The sequence below is a fragment of the Lissotriton helveticus genome, chromosome 10 (assembly GCF_964261635.1).
Source record: "Lissotriton helveticus chromosome 10, aLisHel1.1, whole genome shotgun sequence".
NCBI classification, from domain to species: domain Eukaryota; kingdom Metazoa; phylum Chordata; class Amphibia; order Caudata; family Salamandridae; genus Lissotriton; species Lissotriton helveticus.
Window position 1 is genome coordinate 1,098,129,581 of NC_136071.1, and position 22,156 is coordinate 1,098,151,736.

At 45.1% G+C, this 22,156-nt stretch overlaps 2 protein-coding genes across 15 annotated transcripts in view; one reads left to right on the forward strand and one right to left on the reverse strand.

The window, feature by feature from the left end:
* Window positions 1-22,156, forward strand: part of LOC144785288 (uncharacterized) — an 850,769-nt gene that overhangs the window by 179,452 nt on the left and 649,161 nt on the right. The gene's annotated exons all lie outside the window — the stretch shown is intronic.
* The window catches only part of DGKK (diacylglycerol kinase kappa), a 556,369-nt gene that overhangs the window by 47,407 nt on the left and 486,806 nt on the right, over window positions 1-22,156 (reverse strand). For 11 of the 14 annotated variants that reach the window (XR_013601700.1, XR_013601701.1, XR_013601702.1 and 8 more), the window contains exons 12-19: window positions 20,767-20,848; window positions 17,141-17,232; window positions 16,773-16,872; window positions 15,025-15,292; window positions 10,555-10,659; window positions 8,861-8,960; window positions 8,435-8,542; window positions 7,634-7,730 (exon numbers count right to left, since the gene is read on the reverse strand). Coding sequence is in view for 11 of the 14 variants with exons in the window: in XM_078663835.1 (XP_078519961.1) it covers window positions 7,634-7,730; window positions 8,435-8,542; window positions 8,861-8,960; window positions 10,555-10,659; window positions 15,025-15,292; window positions 16,773-16,872; window positions 17,141-17,232; window positions 20,767-20,848 (952 nt within the window). In the remaining 3 variants the exon portion in view is untranslated. The remainder of the gene's footprint in view (window positions 1-7,633; window positions 7,731-8,434; window positions 8,543-8,860; window positions 8,961-10,554; window positions 10,660-15,024; window positions 15,293-16,772; window positions 16,873-17,140; window positions 17,233-20,766; window positions 20,849-22,156) is intronic. The other 3 variants (XM_078663836.1, XM_078663839.1, XM_078663834.1) reach the window with 1 other exon arrangement.

Consider the following 22,156-nt stretch of genomic DNA (forward strand, 5'->3'; position numbering starts at 1 on the left):
TCTATTAAACATATAAAAACTCGCATCTAAGCATTTCACACCCCCATACTGTGATGGAATCTTTGAATGTGCGGTTGTTTAAAAAAAAGTCATGGAATTTAGAACACATCAATAGTATATACTAAGGGGATACTTGTTCAGCTGGTACTGTTTGCAAAGGGATATGCCTGGGTGGAATCTTGAATAAAATGCAAACATCTAATGAAAATGTTGCTTGTGTCCTACTAGTGTCAAAAGAATCACATGAAAGCTTGAAATTGTTTTTTTTTTTTTTTTTTTTTTAAAAACCTTTATTTGAGCAAGCAGAAATGTACAAGGATGGGCCTACAACCACACGGGCCAGCCGCTAAAAAGGAGGAGAGACATATCACATAAGCCCGCAGAGGTAACCGTCAATCAACAATGCAATACTCCACAATATATACAGGACCAAAACAGGTTTTATATATATGAAAGAACAAACATACAAAAAGGCGAGAGTGTATCACTGAAAGTCAGCCCAAGGGACGCAAGGGGGGGACAGCAACGGAGGAGCAATAATAATATCCTAAGCACTAAGGAGTATGGAGCGGGGGGGGAGGGGGGAGGGGGGGCAGAGACCAGGAAGAAGAAGGGGGGAAGAGCCGGTGACACCAGCTCAGTCCCTATATGAAGATTCCGGGAACGCCGGCCTAGGGAGATAGAGTAATCTCGACAGTGTCCACAAGGGGAGGAGTACAAATGTCGCCACGGTATTCGTTCCATTGACTCCACACCTTCACCCATGCCCTGGGTCTACCCCTGGCCACATAAACAGTTTTCTCACGGAACATGGACCAATCCATATTATCCTCCCATTGCGAGAGGGCAGGGGGCCTGGAGGCCCCCCAGAGTTGCGCAATATCTCGCTTCGCGATCACATAGCCCAGGGTGGCCCATCTAGTCTGTGCCACCGAATAGTCCGTGGGCTCCCAAACATTCAAAAGACAGCGACGAGGTTCCGGTCGCAAGGATATCCCCGTCACCACAGTCATCAGATCAAGCACGGCCACCCAATAAGCAGCCACCAACGGGCACTCCCAAAGAATATGCAGGAAAGTAGCACGCAAACCACATCCACGCTTACACAGTCCATCGGAGGAAAAGCCCATCACCATCAGTCGCGGTCCCGTCACGTACACCCGATGAAGGATCTTCAATTGGACCAAACGGAGTCGAGCCGGTATAGCCACCTCCTTCGGAGAGGAGAGGGCCGATTGCCAATCCTCATCATCAAGTTCCAACCCATCTCCCATCCACTGTTCCCGAAGCCGGGCCAATAAGTCAGTCCGATTGTTAATCAACTTTTTATAAATCAGGGAGATAGTGCTATCAGGAAGATGTTCGTCGAGGATACGGTCTTCAAGTGGGGAAGAGTCAGGCGGAATCTCACCAGGAGCAAACACCGAAACCAAAGCGTGCCTGATCTGTAAATAACGAAAGAATTCCCGACTACTCAGGCCGTAGTCAGCCTGGAGGGCCTGAAACGGGCGCACCGAACCCTTAGAATATACATCCCCCACTTTAGAGATCCCAATCAAGTCCCAACGGTCGAAACCCTTGGAAGACCAAAGACCGCCCAGACGTTCCGAAGCATAAAGCGGCGTCGCCAACGTCAAGCGATCCTCCCAGCCCAGGCTCACATTCGCAGCACGCCACACAGTCAAAGCAGTCAGAGTAGGTCCCACAAGATGGCGCCCAGCGGAGCGAGAATAGAGCACTCTATTAAAGTCACCTCCCGGAAGCTGAAGTTTATCCATCTCAAACGCCGGATTACGACCCGGAGAGAACATAGCGTGGTTAATAGCGGACAGATGGGAAGCCCAGTAGTATCTCTTAATGTCGGGGAGCGCCATGCCCCCATCGTACCACGGGATGGAAAGTTTAGCGAGAGCAATGCGCGGTCGCCCATCCCAAATAAGTTGCCTCTGAAGGCTCTCAATCTCCCGAAAATAGGTCTTGGGGATGGGATCATAATAATTCTGGAGAGCGTAGAGAAACCGCGGTAGTGACATCATCTTAAACAGGGCCGCCCGACCCAGTGGAGACAGGGGAAGTTTGCGCCAGCGGGCAACGTCCAAACGGAGCCTAAGCAACGGGGGAAGGAGATTACGATCAAAACGAAGGGACGGATCCAAGGTAACGAACACCCCCAAGTATTTGAAACCATCCCGGACCACCTGAAGAGGAAGTCTACTCGGCAACGGAGGCAAGATACCAGACAAAACGTATACACAGGATTTAGACCAATTGATGACGAGGCCTGAGTTAGCGCCAAAGGACGCAAGAACGTCAAATAAAACAGATAGAGACTTGCGAGGGGAAGTAAGATACAAGAGGATGTCGTCCGCATAAAGCGAGACGCGGTCTTCGAAGTCCGGGGCCCAACGAATACCTTTAAGGGACGGTTCCCAACGGAGCCAGGCCGCCAACGGTTCAAGAGCGAGCGCGAACAACAGAGGGGACAAGGGGCAGCCCTGACGGGTACCCCTGCCCAAGGAAAAGGGGGCCGACACTCTACCGTTCACTACAACTTGCGCCAGAGGTTCCGCGTACAACAGCCTAATCCAGCTAATAAACTCGCACCCGAATCCGAATTTCTCAAGTGTCGCCCATAAATAGGGCCACTCCACAGTATCAAAGGCCATGGAGGCATCTAGGGACGCCAAAATGGCCGGTTCAGTCAAAAGCCCCGCCCTCGCCAGCGCGCCGTGAAGGCGACGCAAATTCAGAGCAGTGTTGCGATGCGGGATAAAGCCAGACTGATCCGGATGGACCAACTCTCCAAGAACCGAAAGGAGACGGGTCGCCAAAAGTTTAGCCAACACCTTAGGTTCAACGTTTAATAGGGATATGGGCCTATACGAGGAACAGAGGTCACGTGGTTTACCCTCTTTGGGAATGACGACGATTGTCGCCAGACGCTGATCATAGGGAAGCATGTTCCGCTCACGAGATTCTAGAAACATGGCGCGGAGATACGGCGCCACCTTATCGGGGCATAATTTGTACAACTCAATAGGCAAACCGTTCGGGCCCAGTGCTTTGCCCGAACGGAGCGATCTAACTGCATTGGCTATCTCATCATTCGTAAAAGGGGAGTCCAAAGCAATACGGTCCAAGTCGGTGACACAGGGCAAAGCGATATCACGCAGAAGAAGGCGGGAGTCGTCAACATCCCTCACAGACACGGGAGCATATACCACACGGAAATATTCCGCAAAACGATCAACAATGGCGGTCGGATCTATCACTTTCTCACCACTCGCAGACTGAATCACGGGCACCACACGATTAGCCCTTTCTTTCTTGTCCAACCACGCTAGGAGTTTACCCGCTTTGTCACCCACATCATACAATCTGCCCTGCTGCTCACGAAACATCACCTTTGCAGCGTCAGTGACCAGAGATTTATACGCAAACTGTTTGAGACCCAGGGCATGGAGTTTGTCAGGCGTGACACCAGATTCCAACTCGTCCTCCAAAGCAGAGATCTCCCCCTCAAGTTCCACCACCTCCTTCCTCCCTGCCCTCTTAGCTTCAACAATCAAGGAAAGGGCCTGTCCACGAATCACAGTTTTAAAAGCCTCCCACAGGGACACAGCCGAAGAGACCGACCCCTCATTTTCCAGGAAATATGAATCCATGGACTTGAGCAAGAGGGTACGAGTCTCAGGGGAGGAAAGATACCAAGGGTTAATGGGAGCCACTCGGCCCGCCGCCTCTACACCAACCTCAAAACGAAGCCAGAGCGGCGAGTGATCAGAAATACCCCTCGGCAAGTGTAAAATCTCACGAACCGCCGATGATTGGGCTGCGGGCATCAGGAAATAATCCAGCCGGGACAGACTGCCATGGGCCCCAGAATGGAAGGTGTATTGGAGTTGAGTAGGATGCAACAGTCGCCAGCAGTCCACAAGGCCAAAGGTATCTAAAAACCCACCCAACCACTGCTGAGCCTGCGGGGTATCTCTAGGGGGATGGCGATCGTGAAGGCCGGAAAGCACCGAATTAAAATCACCGGCAAGAAAGAGAGTGCTATCAGGGAGATCCAACAGAACACGGCCCAAGTCAGTGAAAGTAGAGGCCTGCAAACCCGGGGGAACATAAACATTGAAGAGAGATAGGGTGCGGCCTTCATATCTACCCACCAGGACAGTATATCTCCCACGGTCATCATGAATCACCTCATCAATAGCCAAGGGGAGGGAGGTTCGAACAAGAATACCCACACCCCTAGATCCGGAGGTAAACCCTGAGTGCGCCACAAGGCGGTAGCCCCATCTATTCATCGCATAACAAACATTACCAATCAAATGGGTTTCTTGCATGAAAACAATGTCCGGTGACAAACGTCGAATACATTTTAAGACCACACTGCGCTTAATACGATCACCCAGGCCATTAACGTTCCAGGAAAGAAATTTCAACCCTCTACCCCCCATCCCAACCACCCGAGCCAAGACCCCTCGTCCATGAGCTAGACATCAGAAACAGCAGCAAACACAGGAGCAAATCGCCTTGAAAACAACACACAGAAAAGAAAAAACTTCCCAACCCCCCTCCCCCAAACTGAAGAGAAACACCCCCCACCCTGCACCCCTGCAAAAAGCTAAAGAGCCACCCCAACCTGCAGTGTGCCTGTCGCCCAAGAACCCCTATTCTACACGAAGACCCCGGAGGAGGAAAGGTCTCCGTTCCATCCATCCCCCGACCTCAGCAAGAACAAAAATAACAAACGAAAAGACAGAATGATCACAATGTGGAGGGACGCCGGCCAACACCCCTAAGAATGTATTCAAAATAAGACATAAGAGCCGAACAGTTAGATCTCCACACCACCTTCGGCACCGCCAGGGTGAGCGGCGGAGTCTGTCTCAGGAGGACGGTCAGGCAATGAGTCCAGCCAGTCATTAACAGCATCTGGCCGATCAAAGAAAAGGGTACGTTCATTGTATTCAACCCGGAGTCTAGTGGGAAAGAGCATGGCGTAACGTAGGCCCCGATCCCGGAGACGTTTCTTGGCACCACGAAACTCCATACGTTGTCTCTGAACCTGTTGGGAAAAGTCCGGGTAAAAGTTCACCGTAGCGTTCTCAAAGGCCACCGGGCCCTTCACCCGCGAGGCCTGCAGGATAGCGTCCCGGTCTCTATAATGAAAGAGCTTCGCTACAATGGGTCTCGGCGGGGCTCCCGGCTTGACTTTGCCCCCTGGAACACGATGTGCACGTTCCACCGTGAAAAATTTTGTGAGACCAGAAGGGGCCAAATGGTTCAAGACCAGATCCTCAACCAGGAGATCCACCGAGTGGGGTTCAGGGTTTTCCGGTACACCAACCAGGCGAACATTGCAGCGACGCGCCCTATTTTCAAAGTCCTCCAGGCGACGGGTCATGAAGTCATTCCCCCGACGGAGATTTCCAATCTCAGTTTGGAGCTCCGAGACGTCATTCGTAAGGCTAGAGGATTTAATATCCAGTGATTGTACCCTCTCATTCGTCTTGCCGAGATCAGCACGAATCAGATTCACCTCAATAGCCACGGTGTCAAGTTTGTGGGCCAAGGCCTCGTACTGTAGGCCGATGGATTCTCTCACACCCGAGATGGCGCCCATGATATCCTGTAAGGAGGGCTCCGCCGATTCTTCCAAAATTCGTTCGGACGCAATACTAGAACCAGGCAGGGCAGCTCCGGGGGACCCCTTAGAATGGGTATAACGATCCATGACATTCGATTGAACTGGAGCTCCGCGCAGAGGTGTTTTCGTCTTGCGCGTCTCTCTGTCCCCTCTGCCCGCCATTTTGAGGATGCGTCACAGGACTAGCCACCAGGTTCGACGGGCCCGACACCCAAAGTACAGGATCAAAAGTACATAAAAAGGGGGCACGACTCGGGTGGAGGTCGCCAAACCAGCAAATAGGTCACATGAAAGCCCAACAGCCGATCTGCCTCCAAATCTCAGTCGCAACACGACATCCACAGCCGTGGCCCAAGTCGGAACAGAATCGAAACCGAAACCTAGGAAGGGGGGACCCACAAGGCCAGATCTCCTGCCGTTGTTGTTCAATTGCAGGACGGCTACAGTACCGCACCCCGTCCCGGGCGCACCTCAAGGGCGGAGCCCAAAAGTTCAGAGCACCATAACTCAGGAATACGAGATCCAAATCGATTCCTGAAAGGTGCCAGGGTAATCAGCCAAGCGTCCCCTACACGAATTCTTGCAAGAAATCAGGATTCAGCCAGGATAAAATGTCGGGAGCGGCGAGGGTCCGGAGAGCGCTGTGCTCAAGCGGCCATCTCGGATGCCCGCCAAGCTCCTCGAAAAGAAAGCTTGAAATTGTTAACCAATGGGCCCCCTGCAAAAGCAATTCTTGCATAATGCTTGAACGCATGCTTTATTAATTTCCAGAAAAGCATTCCATTGGTGGATGCTACTTTTACCCTAGAAATGTATTAAAGATTGATCCGGGGATTGATCTTACTAAAGAAAATTGTGTCAAGAATATGTTTATTTTTCTTTATTTGAAAAGGAATGTCGCAGGCCCAGAAAGACAAATGAGATGAACTCTAAAACAAATATCCAGTAAGCATTGTCCTAGGACAGATGATATATATAAATACAAAAAATGTGAGCATCTTAATTGACCATGAACCTACCATACACAAGCCATAACATCAATTTCAAACAAACACAAAGATGGAATATCTATCCCTGTGCTGAGAGCATCTTTCAAGTAAGGTGAAAACTTTGTAGATGGAGCTGAATGAATAATTCCCATCTTCATTAAACGTTAACATGCTACCTTGTAAATATGCTTACAACTTAAAATCTAATGGCCTTGCTTCAAAGCTGTTTCATATTTCTCTATAGATCACACGTTTCACAGCAGGGGGCTTTAGACCTAACCAAACTAAATTGTGTCACTTGTCAGAATTCTTAAAGGCAAAGAAATTGAAAACATAAAAATAAACTGAGCTGCTCCCATTATAAAAAGCATAGACAATGTATCTATTGACTCTATTAAGTCCTGGCATAATGTATTTTTCCCTTTCTTTCTCTCTTCTCGCTTGTGTTCCATTGTGTTTTATGCACTTTATAACATGTTACTTAATAATAACGACTTGTGCCATGCAATTTTGTAAGTGCCTTTCCGAACCACAGAAAATTACAGCAGATCCAGGCCATGGGAAGCTATTCCCAAACTGGCACAAGTTTTGTTTTTAAATGAGAGTACCATTTAAATGTAGTTTTTGCCATTGCAGTTTTCAAAAACAAAAGTTCTGATTTAGAGATTCCCTGTAATGTAAAATTCACTGACTCCTCGAAGATTAAATAAATCCACCATCTGCCAGATTTCCACCTACAGAATTACCACCGGCAGCGTAAGGTTCATCATACTACAAGTTGGCCATAATTTCGATAGAAGAAATCCTGCTAACGTTGAACTTATTGTGCCTATCAAGAATCTGCACATTTTGCATTACCGCCCACTTCTTTTTATGGAATCAAGAATTACCACATTCGGAGATTTCTGGTCAGTGTGATTCCCGTTCTGCAATAGAATATTGTGCAATAGCTGTTCAGGGCACATAGTTTAGCGCAGTCATTCCTTACCTCCAGTTTCACCTTCTGTTCCAGGTTCTTGTAGGTCTTTTGGAGCAATTCCTTGGTCCCCAGCACTCCATACCACATCATGTTTCTGGTCCGGCTGCTGCCGAGAGGAGCATGGGTTAAACAACTTTACTGGCAACTGTAAGCATGATGCAAAGCAAATACTCATGATCTGTGGGGCTCACTGATACTTGGAACCACATGTATGAATGCTTGAGGATGGGGGCAGGAGTATGTGTAGTCTACATTTGAACAACATAAAAAAATGGTTTTGACAGCAAAATTTTTATGAAGATCACAATTATTCAGGCAAATGTTTTTAACTGTAAGATCCATAGGATATTTAGAACTGAAGATTCTACCACAGGACATTGTGATAAATTGCACGCCCACAAATTCTCCTTTCTTTACAGGGTAAAAAAGCCCTGTAAAAAGATGTCTGAGGGATCTGTGGTTTACAGATTCTCGAGGGAAATGTGTACATAATGATGATCATAATGTTCACCAGAAAGATGTTTTTCCTCATTTAGTATTACTCTAGTTAAAAGTGAAATTATATGGTTGGGTCATCCAATGGCACTATGGCTTCCTTGAAGGAGACAAACTACATTCCTGGCGCACCAGATCTTACAAAGTGAAAATCCAAATTTTTGTAGGATTGTGATGTAAGACAATTGCAACTATTTTTACAGTTATCTGATGGTCAAAATGCCCAGTCCAGCAGCTGATAGAGGTTGCTTCACAGGTTTTCCCTGCGAAGTAAACATAGGAGATAGCCAGTGAGTGAAGGCTGCATCACCATACCTGCACTTTTTGGGATTCTCGTCTCGTTTGTGGTTAAATTCCAGTGAGATCTTTGCATCCAGTCCGATACCAAAGTAGTTGTTCATAGTGCATCTTTCAGAGAACTGTCTGTAATGAGAAATTACACAATCTAATGTAGTTTTGCTAAAGGAGGAAGATATAAGTAGGCTGTAGAAAAGCAACAAATAAGGGGTTCGGTTAACGTGTTATGTCTTTTCTACTAGAAGACAATTCTTTCTGAAATAGACACAATGGGATCTAAGCTTGGAGATTCCAGGACAGGGGATTTGGTAACCTTCTAGTCCGCCCGTAGACAGGTAAAAAATTCATTAGGAACAGTTTTCTACAAACACGGATTACCCCAGTTAACAAATCCCTACTAAAAACCTTTGATTATAGCTGTGTGATGTGTACCTCAATACTTACATAGAGTTAGGATCCTCTGTGAAATGAAGGGGACTAAATGTATCCGATCTGTCCAGAAATATAGACGATGTCGTGGATGATACTGTACCCCGCCGAGAATCTGTCCAGAAAAAAATAATCATTAAGAAATATACATGATGATCTGTCATACGCTGGTCGTTGTTCTATGCTGCCATATTTGCCCTTCCTCAGAAGTACTTTTCACCATAAAAAGTTTGCAGTAATACAAACTTTCAACTAAAAAATGTTGGTGCTAAAACAGACTATGGTACATTGTTTATTGTGTAAATGATATTCTTTTCTTTGGTACAGGTATGACAGTTACAATTGTACTGTGAGGTATTCAAAACTGTATGGCTGAGAAAATAACTGATAATATCCTTACTTATTAAGTGAAACTTTATCATTAATTAATTTCATATTCAATCTACTCTTTGCCTCATATACTAAAGCAAATGAGAATCAGTCAATTAAACAAATACCTGGATTTTTTCAACATGGCACATATATTTTGAAATTACAAATTCATTGTTTATGTCTACTTGGACAGAGGTAGGCACAACTTTGGAGTTCCAGGGCTTATCATGTATTTATTTGCATTGAGCTGCATGCGCCTGGGACCACTTCAAGGAGCTATTCCTGGGGTATCCTCCAGATAGCGTATGGAGTACAGAGGCAACTGATTAAGCAGCGGCAGTCGGGACAAAAAGGTTTTAAGTTGAACTCATTGCAATGCCTGGGTGTGATTTAAGAGATCATTGTGTAATAAAATAGCAACACGTCGAAACGTGTTCTTGTAGACTTCCGGGTGCCACAAAAACAGTAAATAATCCTCTGTGATAGCTTCTATATATGACATGAGTGTGCACAATACTGAATTGCATTTTATAAATCTGCAGTCACAGAATTCGCTTGACCATTGAGGAGCCTTAAGCCCTGACTAATTCATGGAACCCAACCAGTGCCTAAAAATTCTAAAAGAATTTAGTTTTGTAAATTTGTTTGTTAGCCTAAAAAGCATATGGCACATGAGCATGTTAAGTGGAACATTTCTCTCCATATTTGGAAAATTAAATCTTTCTTTTTTAGCTGCCCAGGATTTATAGGTCATTATGTGGAGCAGTTAAATGACAGGAAATTGAAAGGTGGCTTTATGCCATTCCTTTTACCAAAGTGGAACTGAAAAGGAACTCTTACTCTACATCTTGCAAACTTTGCCACAGAATTCATGCAAATGACTTCAAAACTCATATTGGTCTGGTATGGTAACCTCAGCAAAGACAATCTAGGAAGAATACTGCATAGTATGCAGTGAGTCACAAAAATTTAACATTTAAAGGTTTTTAAAAATATTGAAAGAGGTCTTTCCTTTTCATGTTTCATACAAAAAGTAGTGTATGGAGCATCAAAAGTGCAAAAACATTTTTGTTTCTAAAGTATACTCAGTGGAGGGGAAGGGCAAATAGTATTTTAAGACACAAAAGCGAGAAAGAGAAGCAGGAAAAGGTGAGTGATGGGGTTATATTTCCCAAAAGCAAGTATGAACCGTTTACTTGTCATCAGTGATGAACAGCTGGAAGCCATCTTCCTTCATGTCACTCTCATTAAGAAAGCCATTAAAGCAATCAGTAGCAATACAAAAGGAATCCTTAAAATACTGCATGCTTTCAATAAACTGAAATAAATAATCTTACTAAAGGTATCGGGGTCCTTGCTGAACTCTTCGGACAGCTCCTTCTTGATGGAGGAGGAGGAGGGGTTTCTGTAAACCTGAGTGTGCTTGTTTTGTTCATCAACCGCTGTAGGATGGAGAGGAAAGACATGAAATACATGTATTGTGAAAGTGTTAGGTGATTCCTTTGACTTTTTGAAGCAAAGCTCAAATAATGTCTTTTTCTTGGTTTTGAAAGACCTAATCTCTTTTCAAGGCCTGCATCTAAGTTCTGGCAATTCAAGCACACCCTTCTGGGGTGCTTCCTGCAAGCACACAACTTACTTGCGCACCCTGCTGGGGCGCGTCCTGCAAGCACACACCTTACCTGCGCACTCTGCTGGGGAGCTTCCTGCAAGCACACACCTTACCTGCGCACCTTGCTGGGGAGCTTCCTGCAAGCACACACCTTACTTGCGCACCCTGCTGCAGTGTTTCTGGCAAGCACACCCCTTACTTGCGCACCCTGCTGCAGTGTTTCTGGCAAGCACACACCTTACTTGCGCACCCTGCTGCAGTGTTTCTGGCAAGCACACCCCTTACTTGCGCACCCTGTATGGGGTGCATCCTACAAGCACACACCTTATTTGCACACCCTGCTGGGGCACTTCTTGCAAGCCCACCCATTACCTGCGCACCCTGCTGAGGAGTTTCCTGCAAGCACAAACCTTACTTGCACAGCTTGCTGGGGTGCTTCCGGCAAAGCACACACCTTACTTGAGCACCCTGCTGGGGTGCTTCCTGCAAGCACACACCTTACTTGCGCACCCGGCTGGGGTGCTTCCTGCAAGCACACACCTTACTTGCGCACCCGGCTGGGGTGCTTCCTGCAAGCACACACCTTACTTGCGCACACGGCTGGGGTGCTTCCTGCAAGCACACACCTTACTTGCGCACCCGGCTGGGGTGCTTCCTGCAAGCACACACCTTACTTGCGCACACGGCTGGGGTGCTTCCTGCAAGCACACACCTTACTTGCGCACCCGGCTGGGGTGCTTCCTGCAAGCACACACCTTACTTGCGCACCCGGCTGGGGTGCTTCCTGCAAGCACACAACTTGCTTGCGCACTCTGCTGGGGGGGGCTTCCTGCAAGCACACACCTTACTTGCGCACCCTCCTGGGGGGGCTTCCTGCAAGCACAGGAGTGTACTTGTCAATTGCAATTTCAGGACAATGGAATTCATAACCCACTGCCCCATGAGGAATCATCAGTTGCAGTCCTGGAAAGAAGTCACCAGGGGCCATATTACATGGGTGTACATATGCGCTTGCTTTGAGTGTTCATGGGGCACTATGGTGTTACAGACGGGCCACAGACGCTTGTGAGCCTCTTATGTAATAATGATAGCGCTGCCCTATATGTACTGCCAGCTCTATTTTCAGAGGGCGTTTCTTCGTTTGCATGGGGCTCATCCCTATGCAAATGAGGTAATTACAGTGCCTCTGCACCCTCGCTGTATTACGGACCCAAGCAAGGAGGCAAAAAGGTGCTTAGGATGTGCACTGGCAGTGCGCTGCAAAAAGGTGATGAACCATCTGTGCGGCATGGCTCTAGCGGGGAGGAAGGAGGTCCCATGGCAGCCACTCTCCGCACCTGCCTGCTATGGGGTCTCTCCACCCTCTTTAAAGTGCAGGTGGGATGCTGCCTACACAGTGAAACATAGGCTTGAAAACAGGTGCTTCAAATTTCACTGAATGTGGAAGGCAGGCATGGGCTGGCACCTGCCCTGAGGGCAGCGAATTCATTTTATTACGGTGCACTGTCCCTGTTTGGGCCTAGCGTACCTGTTTAAAGGTGCGACGTGGTGCAAACAAGTATAGTGCGCCCTATCTGTAGCACAGGGCCAGGTGCTTGTATCTTACCCGTTTTGGTGCACCACAGTCATTCATTTACCCGATATTTTAAACAGCACTAAGCATTCTATTTTTGCAATCTACAATTTCAGATAGCCATTTTATCCAAGAATCAATTAGGAACTGCACAGTGTTCAAACATAAGTTAACGTGAGAAATGTCTGTATCTGGCAATCATTGGGGATGGAGTGTAAGTCAATGGGATCCGTTGGGTCGTGGCACACTCATCTTAGTCGCCTGTGAAGGGAATCTTTATTTTCTGTGAGCGTCAAGGGGTGTCATAATCCCTCATGGTTCCTGATAGCTGCTTTCTGTCTCCACTAGTGGTTTCCCTTGACTGACATCCCACCAAAGCTTAGGCAGACCGCATCACTTCTCCATTTTAGAACAGAGCTGAAAACGCAACACACCTCTGGAATATGGAATGACCTCCCACAACATATCGGAGCCTCCTCTTCCCTTCTTGAGCTGTGCAAGAAGCGTAAGACCTGGCTCTTCGAATAACTCTGCGGGGATCACATGCCTACACACCTGCTCAAGCGCCTGGATACACTCACGGGTGATTAGTGCGCTATACAAATCGACATAACATGGGCTTTATATAGTGCATCCAAGTACCAAAATGCCAGGGCTTGAGGCATAACACGCTTTAGGGTCACTATTCACTTCACTGGGGTTTTCCTCCTCAACAGCTCCTCAACATCCAAGTTCCTGTTGAGGGGTTAAGGGAAGGAATATGGAGTGGAAATTACTACAAAAAGAAAGCAGGGTCTTAAAAAGAGCCCTGTTTATGTCTCTGACAGCGACGGCCCGTGTAGGGCGTTCCACCGGGTGGTGACGTGGGGCGGGGCAGTGTGGGGGGGTGTAAAATACGGGAAACGGACGATTACAGGTAAGTAACGAAAAAATAAATAAAACAAATTCTGTTGCGTGTGCTGCATCGCATTTGGCGTTGCAGTGCGCGCAACGAAATTCGTTTTTTTTATTTTTTTCGTTACTTACCTGTAATCCTAACCCAAGCTTGATCATTCTGTAGATGCGGTTTGAATGTGTCTGAGGGTCTTCCAAAGAGAAGCCAGATGTCAGCATTGCTGTTTCAAACAACAAGACCACAAGGTCCTTGACAGCTTTGTCATTTTTATCTGTCTCCGCCTTCTGTCTGAGGGTCTCTACGATCGGGTGGTCAGGGTTGATTTCTAAGTGCTTCTTGGCCATCATGTAGCCCATGGTGGAATAGTCAGGAAGGGCCTGGGCCTTCATGATCCTTTCCATGTTGGCGGTCCAACCATAAGTACTGGTCACAATGCAGCAGGGCGAAGAGACAAGGCGGTTGGAGACAGTCACCTTCTCAACCTTCTTGTCCCTAGTCTCTGTGACCAAGGAGGGCCTGGAGCAGCCAGAGGATGAGGAAGAACCATGGGTCCTTACCCAACTTGACAAAACCCTGTTCGCATGTGCATGATCATAATGACCCTGACTCCACCACGCCGAGTACTCACTGACACAAATAGCTAGACTCATCCCTTGTGAAGGCACATTAAATAAACACAAACATACAAATATGTACATGGTTAACATTTTCTGGTACTGGAACAGTTGAAAAGAACATACGGCCAGATTCATCAATGTCCCGTTTTGCGAGTCCTTAATAGCGATTATTAAGGAATCGCTATTAAAGACTCGCAAAACGGGATTCATGTAGAAATCGCAAAAAAAATTGCGATTTCTACAGCTTCCTTATTTGCGATTAGCAATTTGCTAATCGCAAATAAGGATGCGATTTCAAGGGTGCCAGGGTTGTCCAAAGGACACCCTGTAGCACCCCTGAAATGAAAATGTAGACTGATGTTGCGCACACACATGTCCAAAGGACATGTGTGTGTGTAACATGCAACTTAGAAAAATGCACTAAAGTGCATTTTTCTAAGTTTTCGCTATTTACCACGAAGTCGGACTTCGCGGTAAATAGCGGCCAAAAATTGCGAATTCGCAATTCTGAAATGTTTCATGAATTACATTTAAGGAATCTCAAATAGAGATTCCTTAAATGCAATTCCTCGCAATATAGCGATTTCGCATTATGCGATTTTTGCATTTGGGATGATGAATCCCAAATGCAAAAATTGCGCTCGCAAATGGCCAGATTCTCAGAATCTGGCCCTTTGCGATCCGATTTTCACTTGATGAATCTGGCTGATAGACCATTAAAAAAAATGTTTTAAAGCACAAACTCCTGAAAGTTTCAGAAAAGATGGAACACAAGACGTAGGAATATTTCTATTTTGACAGAGCTTAGTAAATGAAGGGAATTCTAAATATAGTAAACTCAAATATCCCTTTCTGCAATCGTGCGTGTAATACTAAATAACAAGATAAGGATTATTTGCCTATTTTTTATTAAAATTGTTAGACTTGTGAAGTCTGTAGGAGCATGACACCCTTCAAAGGGCTTGGTACATGTTTGTTTCAGTGTCCTCTGTACCTTATGGCAATTACTTCAACTACCGCCCTTGCACTGACTTACTTTTCCCTCATTGGCCAAAACATGTCTACAATACAGCAATGGCGAATGTAAACCCTGCTCCGCGACCATCTTACCCTTTTCGGTTTGCTCAATGATCTGCCTCAAGGCCTTCTTCAGGCTGTTGGCACGCAGCATAAGTTGCTCCTTCGACTTGAATATTCTGGGCACTGCATTGGGTCTGAAGTCTTCCATGGAATCCTCCTTTACACGGGTTTCTTTGCTGCCCTCCTTCCCCTCTGTGTAAGTCGTAGTGTTGCTGATCCCGGAAGGTACAATGATGGCCTGCGACTCGTCATTCAGAGCTAGGACCAGGGAGTCTAGCTTGTCATTCAGCATCTTACACTGAAAAAGAGTACATAGCATCGCAGTCAGTCGGTTCAGAAGGTGGCACATATGGACCGCCTAAATTTCGAGTACAACGTAAAAACTTTTCTCACCTCAAAAAAATGATGCAACCAAGCAAAAACATTGTTACAATGATTTAGCTTAATTAAGGCTCCCAGTTGTATGGTATTTATTTTTTGGAGATTTCTGTCTGTATTTATCCATATTTATTTTCTGCTAATTTTACCCGTATTTATCCATATTTATTTTGTGCTTAGTTAAAAAATGAAGCTGCGATAGTTATATTTCCACATTTGCTTAACCAATAAATGCTTACTTATGTTTGAATGTCCAATGAATTTCAGCCATTTAAAGCACAATACAGTAATCTGAAACCATTGCATTGTAGAACAGCTTACATATCTATAGTTATTTAGGCTGTATTAGGAAAACATTTAAATTTAAAAAAAATATTTTTAACTCCTCTACCTGTCAATCTGCACAGGAAACAACCTTTACAATGCAACTTTTACAACGCACTACCATTACAACAAAACTTTTACGACGCAACATCCATTACATAGCATGCCATTACAACGCAACCATTACAACACATGTCATTACAACACAGTCATTACAACGCATACCATTACAACGCATACCATTACCATCCAGCACTTACCCTACTGTTGCACCCCCTGGAGTTAGAATAGTAATTTTTACCCCTACACTATCCAATACTTACCCTACTGTTGCACCCCCTGGAGTTAGAATAGTAATTTTTACCCCTACACTATCCAATACTTACCCTACTGTTGCACTCCCTGGAGTTAGAAGAGTTATTTTTACCCTTACACTATCCAATACTTACCATACATGCAATGTAATGTTATGCGTTGTAATGGTATGCATTGTAAAGGTAGTATGCGTTGTAATGGAATGCGTTGTAAAGGTAGTTTTTAAAAATTCGTTGTAATGGCATGCGTTGTAATGGATGTTGCGTTGTAAAATATGCATCGTAAAGGTGTGCGTTGTAAAGGTATGCGTTGTAACGTCATACAACCAATCTGCACAGCTCCTTGCACTCGTGACTGACAGTATGGAGTATCATCTAAAAGGAACCATATTTTTCCAAATGTATCTATAAATAATAAATGCAGACAGGAAAATTGATGGCTTTCTGACTTTATTTATCTGTAAAAATCAGAAAAAATTGACAACTGGGAGCCTTAATCTTAATAGATTCCATTGAATCTCTGGAAAATATTTTTTAAATGCTCCGGGTAGCTTATTTATTGTAAACCAATGCATTATTGCAGGTATTGCTAGAAGACTAGAAGAAAAACTCATTGTTTGGGTATCCTGGGAGCATCTGTGGTCTGAAAACCGCTTTGCCTGTCTCTTTCTTGCCATTTCCCGCGGACTGAATGTGTAAGAAGTGTTGAGTGGACTCAGTGCATCTGACAGGAGGATCCATGCAAGCAGTCACAGCCCTTACCTTCCTGGACATAGCATCAGCTTCCTCCTTGTTCTCGGTGACCCGTTCGTACGCCTTTCCAACCTCTGCCACAAATTCATTCACTGTTTGGCACAGGAACCTACAGCAAAGAAAAATGAGTGGGTGGAAAATCGGAAATAGAAGTAAGAAAGCAAGGGAATGTGAGAACAGGGGGTGTAACAAGACAAAGGGTCTAATTTAGGTCTCCGCAGACGGATAACCCGTCTGCTGAAATATAAATTCCATTATATCCTGTAGGATTTACATGTTGGGGAACTGTTGTGACAGAGTAACCCGTCCGCCGAGATCTTAATCAGGCCCAGAGTGAAGAAGTAAGCATGTGACCATGCAAAGAGGGCAGGACTTACTTCCCAGAAGAAATGACATCACAGTGTTTGTCGGATTCCAAGATTTTCGCCAGATGAATGGCCACGGAATCCGCGTAGTGGGCTATCTGCGCCTGTGGAGCGAAAATAGTACGATGTATTAGAAGATTGGCAGCTGTACACACATTTAGTGATTTTTTCCCCAGATATTATCATTCACAAGTAGAAACAAAAGATTCAACCGAAGATGATCCAATGACCCACGATTTCCATGCTGTGGCAGTCTGCATTTAGGTAATATTGCTTTTGGTTTTATAGAGCATTATGACCTTCTTAAACCTCCCTACAGAGAAGCCACAGATGATAGATACGAGGAATGAAACGAACCGACAAAAAAACCAAAGTGCAACTCCAGCTCAGCATATGGTGTGTCAATTTACTATAGGTCACCTCCAAGCCACTTCCACCTTGAGATCACTGCTAAAAAGCCACCCTGTTTTCATGGCTGGTGATGAAGGGGCATATTATCATAGTTGGGGCACTTTTTGGGAGTTGGGTGTGATTATTGTTTTCTTTTTTTCACTTTCTCCATAGTGTGTATGCCTGCACATGTTTTTGAATTTTACTTTATAACTTATCATTGTGTCTCTCACTGAAGTTACTCCATTCTGCAGTACAGAGATGTGTGTACATTCTCCCATCTGATTTAAAGACTAGAAGCTTTGCGATATTTGTTAACATGATTTGCGTAGACCATTATTATGAAAACTAAACAAAAACTTTAAAATTTATTATAGAAACCCTGCAGTACCAGTGACTGAACTCAATACTGTGTTAGTTGCCAATACAATATATGAGGTGGTTGCTACATTCCAGCTACCTTTGGGTTGATAGGCTTCTTTGCCCGTCTTTGGTAGTTGCGCTATATAAAACCAACATAACGTAAAATAACATTAAATGACATGACATACCATACAATGCCATAGGCTCATTTAAAAAATGGCATACTGACAGGTACCCACCCGGCCACTAGCTTAAAGACACGGGTAGTATTTGCTTGTCAATGCCAGAATAATACTACAAAAACTCCGTAAAGCTGTTTTTTTTAATACTTTGGCATATAAAGAAAGAACAGCAAACACTAAAGGAAATCTCTTCAAACTAATTTTATTGAGCTCAAACTTATACTTACATGATTATTACAGCAAACTGAGGCACACTTGCTATGTTACAAAAGAACACCGAAGATTTTACACAAATTCCTATTCACGTACCAGCTTGTAAACCTTCCAGAATTTCTAAACATGATAAAATGTCAGGTATTTTTCTAAGAGAAGAACTTGAAACCTTATATGACTGTGTCTGTGATATTCATTTCATGTCAGAATAGTATTTACTTCAGAGTTTCCCACTACTCTCTGTTGTGATGGGCACAGAGTCACTCACATTGAACCTTTCTACAATGTAAATGTTGTGTTTTGAAGCTAGTGCGCATAACGGAAATGCTGACGTCCATGGCATGGACACTGAGACGTGGTTTTTACCAGAATGTCTTACCTTGTCCCGGGGATAATGGAAAGGGAGATAAGACTGTTGTGCACTGCCCTGGTGCCTAGTCCCAATTTCTGAGTGCAGAGGCAGACTGGAGGGATGTATGACGTTACAACGCATGCTTTTACCACGCATGCTGTTACAACGCAGTTTTTACAACGCAAACCTTTACAACGCATAGCGCTTTGGGGTGCTGGATAGTGAATAGTTTAATTTACTATTCCAACTCCAGTCCCCGTGGACACTAGGGAAGGTGTTGGATAGTAAATTAAATCTATTCCCTATCCTAGAGTGCCCCCCCAGCGCAATGCGTTATAATGGTTTTCGTTGTAAAACCTGCGTTGTAAAAGCACTGCGTTGTAAAAGTTTCGTTGTAAAGGATGTTCCCCGACTGGAGCAATCGGGTTATACCATTGTGTGACTGACTCATATGCAGAGGGTAAACTCCTGCTGTGGAACCATTGGGCTGGACAGCCATTACACCTATCGCACGGGATCTATTTGATAGAGACCAGACTCTGTTTGGCTGAACATTTCACTTGGTATTTACATGCTGATAGCCATCTTCTTCAACACCGCCCCGCGTGTAAGTGTGACGTGGGGGTGCAATCTCTGGTTCTTTGAACCAAGGATTTGAACCAAGCACAAGGAGTCTTTGCATGCTATTAAAAACAAGAGTTCAAAGTTTTAGTTGTTCAGCTGGTAGGACTTTTCCCTCTTCCGTCCCCATTTGCTCTTCTTGATTGTGTTTTACTAGGTATGGGTGAGTTTTGTAATGGTGACGGGGAGTGCACTTACTCTGCCGGAGACATCGCTAACTGAGCAACAAGCACTTTAGAGAGTCAATATCTGCTGGTGCTCCAAGAGAGAACATAAGTCATAAATGCTTTCCAGAAAGAGGATCCATCTGGGCTTCTTCCATCTATTGCATCATTATTCCTTCTTAGAAGGCTGAAGAATAAATTGGTTCAGGTAAGGAAACTTCAGTGGAGACCAAGGTGAAAAAAGCAGGAGAATTTCTGGATGAGAGTATGAAGCTGCAGGCACAGATTTCCAACTCAACATTTTTTGGCAGTTCTGCTATGTAACTGATGCTATTTAATTTTGAGGAAATGGTTTGATTGTAGTCGATTTAGAGCTGTCATATGGACTCCTAGGTCCCTGATTTTAACTGTCCCACAAAGATGCTGTTCGTTGTGTCTTTGGGCGAGTGAAAGAGATCACAGTAGCTGCACTAGTTGGCAGAATGAGGGGTATTCGAGAACAGGTAGCCAGTATAGCATTTTAAACGTTTAACTATGCTGCACTGCAATATATTAATTCAAAGGTCTGTCGCTACCTTCCTGCCAGGAAGGTGACATTCCAAAATCCCAACTTCCAGTCCACTTCCACATGACTTTCACTTGGTGGGGCATCCACCATTTGCCAAGTACAAAATCAGGCTGTTGGGAAAGAAGGGTGTAATAGTCCATTTTCCATTCTGGAGTTTTACTATTAATGCCCTCCTTGAAATCCTGCCCTTTGTACAAAGCACTCTTTTGCCATTTCCAGGCGTACAACATTGGCCCCCACAATTTGTGAAGTAAGGTATGGAAGTGTCGGTCCAAGAATACTCAAGATGCTATGGGTGAGTGGCGTTTCATACTTCGTCCTTCTACAGCTAGTGCTCTATTTACACAGATCTGCTATGGAATACATTTTAAGACTAGGAGCATCTCAGATTCACACCAGGGGGCATATACTTTATTTACAAACACTTGTCCTGGAGCCAATCTGGAGATGCCTAGAATATCTTACACTCACTACTGTTCCTACAGTACACAATGGACCATACTGTTTCTTGCTCTCCAAGACCTTACTGGAGCAATTCTGAAGAAACTCGGAATAACGTATCAAGAACAGAATCAGGTTCTCAGATGGTTAAGATGTTTAACCATCACTGGGTTCAACATAACGCAGAGCCCGTTAACACCAAGTGCTACAAACTGGACCTTGGGGACATGTCAGTACGGCACGCAAAAGATGAATAAATATGTCAGTTGTACCAGATGGGCAAGCACAGCAGAGGACCGTGGAGCTGCAGCAACAGATGTGACTGTGAATAGGAAGCAACATACCTGTATACTGGACTCAACGTTTTCATCTTCTTTAATGGAAGGAGGTGAATTTTTGGGAGACTCGTAGGTAAATATGCTCCACCTAAGAGAAAATAAACAACAGTGGTGTAAAAATCAATGCTATGATTAAGCAGATATGCGTAACCCAATTAGGCCTTCCAATCATACCATCGAAGTGACAGATGTTGGTCTCCAAGGTTTTACCCCAACACCCCAATGTCCATTACAGCACGTAGTCTATAGATATGTGTTGGGCTTCACTGCTACAAAGGTATGGTCAATCCATAATGTGAGAGAGAGAGAGAGATGGTTTCTACATCCAGTCTCTAGAAATGGTTGCAGCAGGGCTGCAACTATGATTCAGACCATAGAGGTCACTCAGAGGTCAGTAGAGGGAGAATCGGCTACTCCTCCCTACCGTGGCCTTTGGTACACCTGGTACTGCACCTCCAGGGGTCTCAGGGATCATGAATGCAGTTGAATAAACAGAATGTACACTGGTCTTTCAGTGCTGTTTATTATTAGTAGTTGTCAGTCCTTGCTTTTGCCTTAGTGTCTATGTAGCTAATAGGAGGCTCTTGTGGCACTGAGGCTTGCACAAGAGGACCACCCTGTATTGTCATTCAGCATCAAATGGTGTGTGGTGTCACTTTCGCTGGCATTTTGTTGAATTAACATCCCTGCCTCAGACAAGTTCTGGGCTTCGACTAAGTGCTTTGCCATTAGCTCAACCTGCTGTGACTCCTCATTCAAGACACACTACCATCCTAGAAGTTTGGGCAGGGTGACCGGCTAAATCAATACTTCTTTTCCATCTGCACCTGATCACGATCACTGAGGCCCACTTTGAGTTATCAGGCATGTTTTTGATCACTTCATGCCAATCTGACTTTGGCTCTCAGACATACATGCATGAATTATGCACCATCTGCCAGCATCAACTATCCCTTCTTTTCAACTTGTTTGTCCATCTCCCATCTCTTTCTGGTAGCGCAGGCATGCCTAAGAGAAAGAGCGACGCACCTCAAGTGCAGGAACTATCCGGGTCCTCTCTCAGCCCTAGCACCAACTGAGCCCTCTTGTAGTAGGTCCCAGACACCCCTAAGATGTGGCTGTTACGCATGTGCAGTGTGAGTGCACACACTGACTGAGCCATGTCAGACTGAAGTATCTGCAAGTCACAACTAAAAGGAACTCATCTAACCTGTTAATGTTGAGTGTACACAATATATAATCCATACTACAATAGTTTCCATTTATATACTTTCTCCGAAATGCTCTATGTTGTTCTGTACTTCATCTATAATTACCAGCAAAGGCCTTCATTTCCATCAGCATGGAACAGCCTACATGTGTTTCGGCCCCTGTAGCCGTGAGTCCGGGGCTTTTC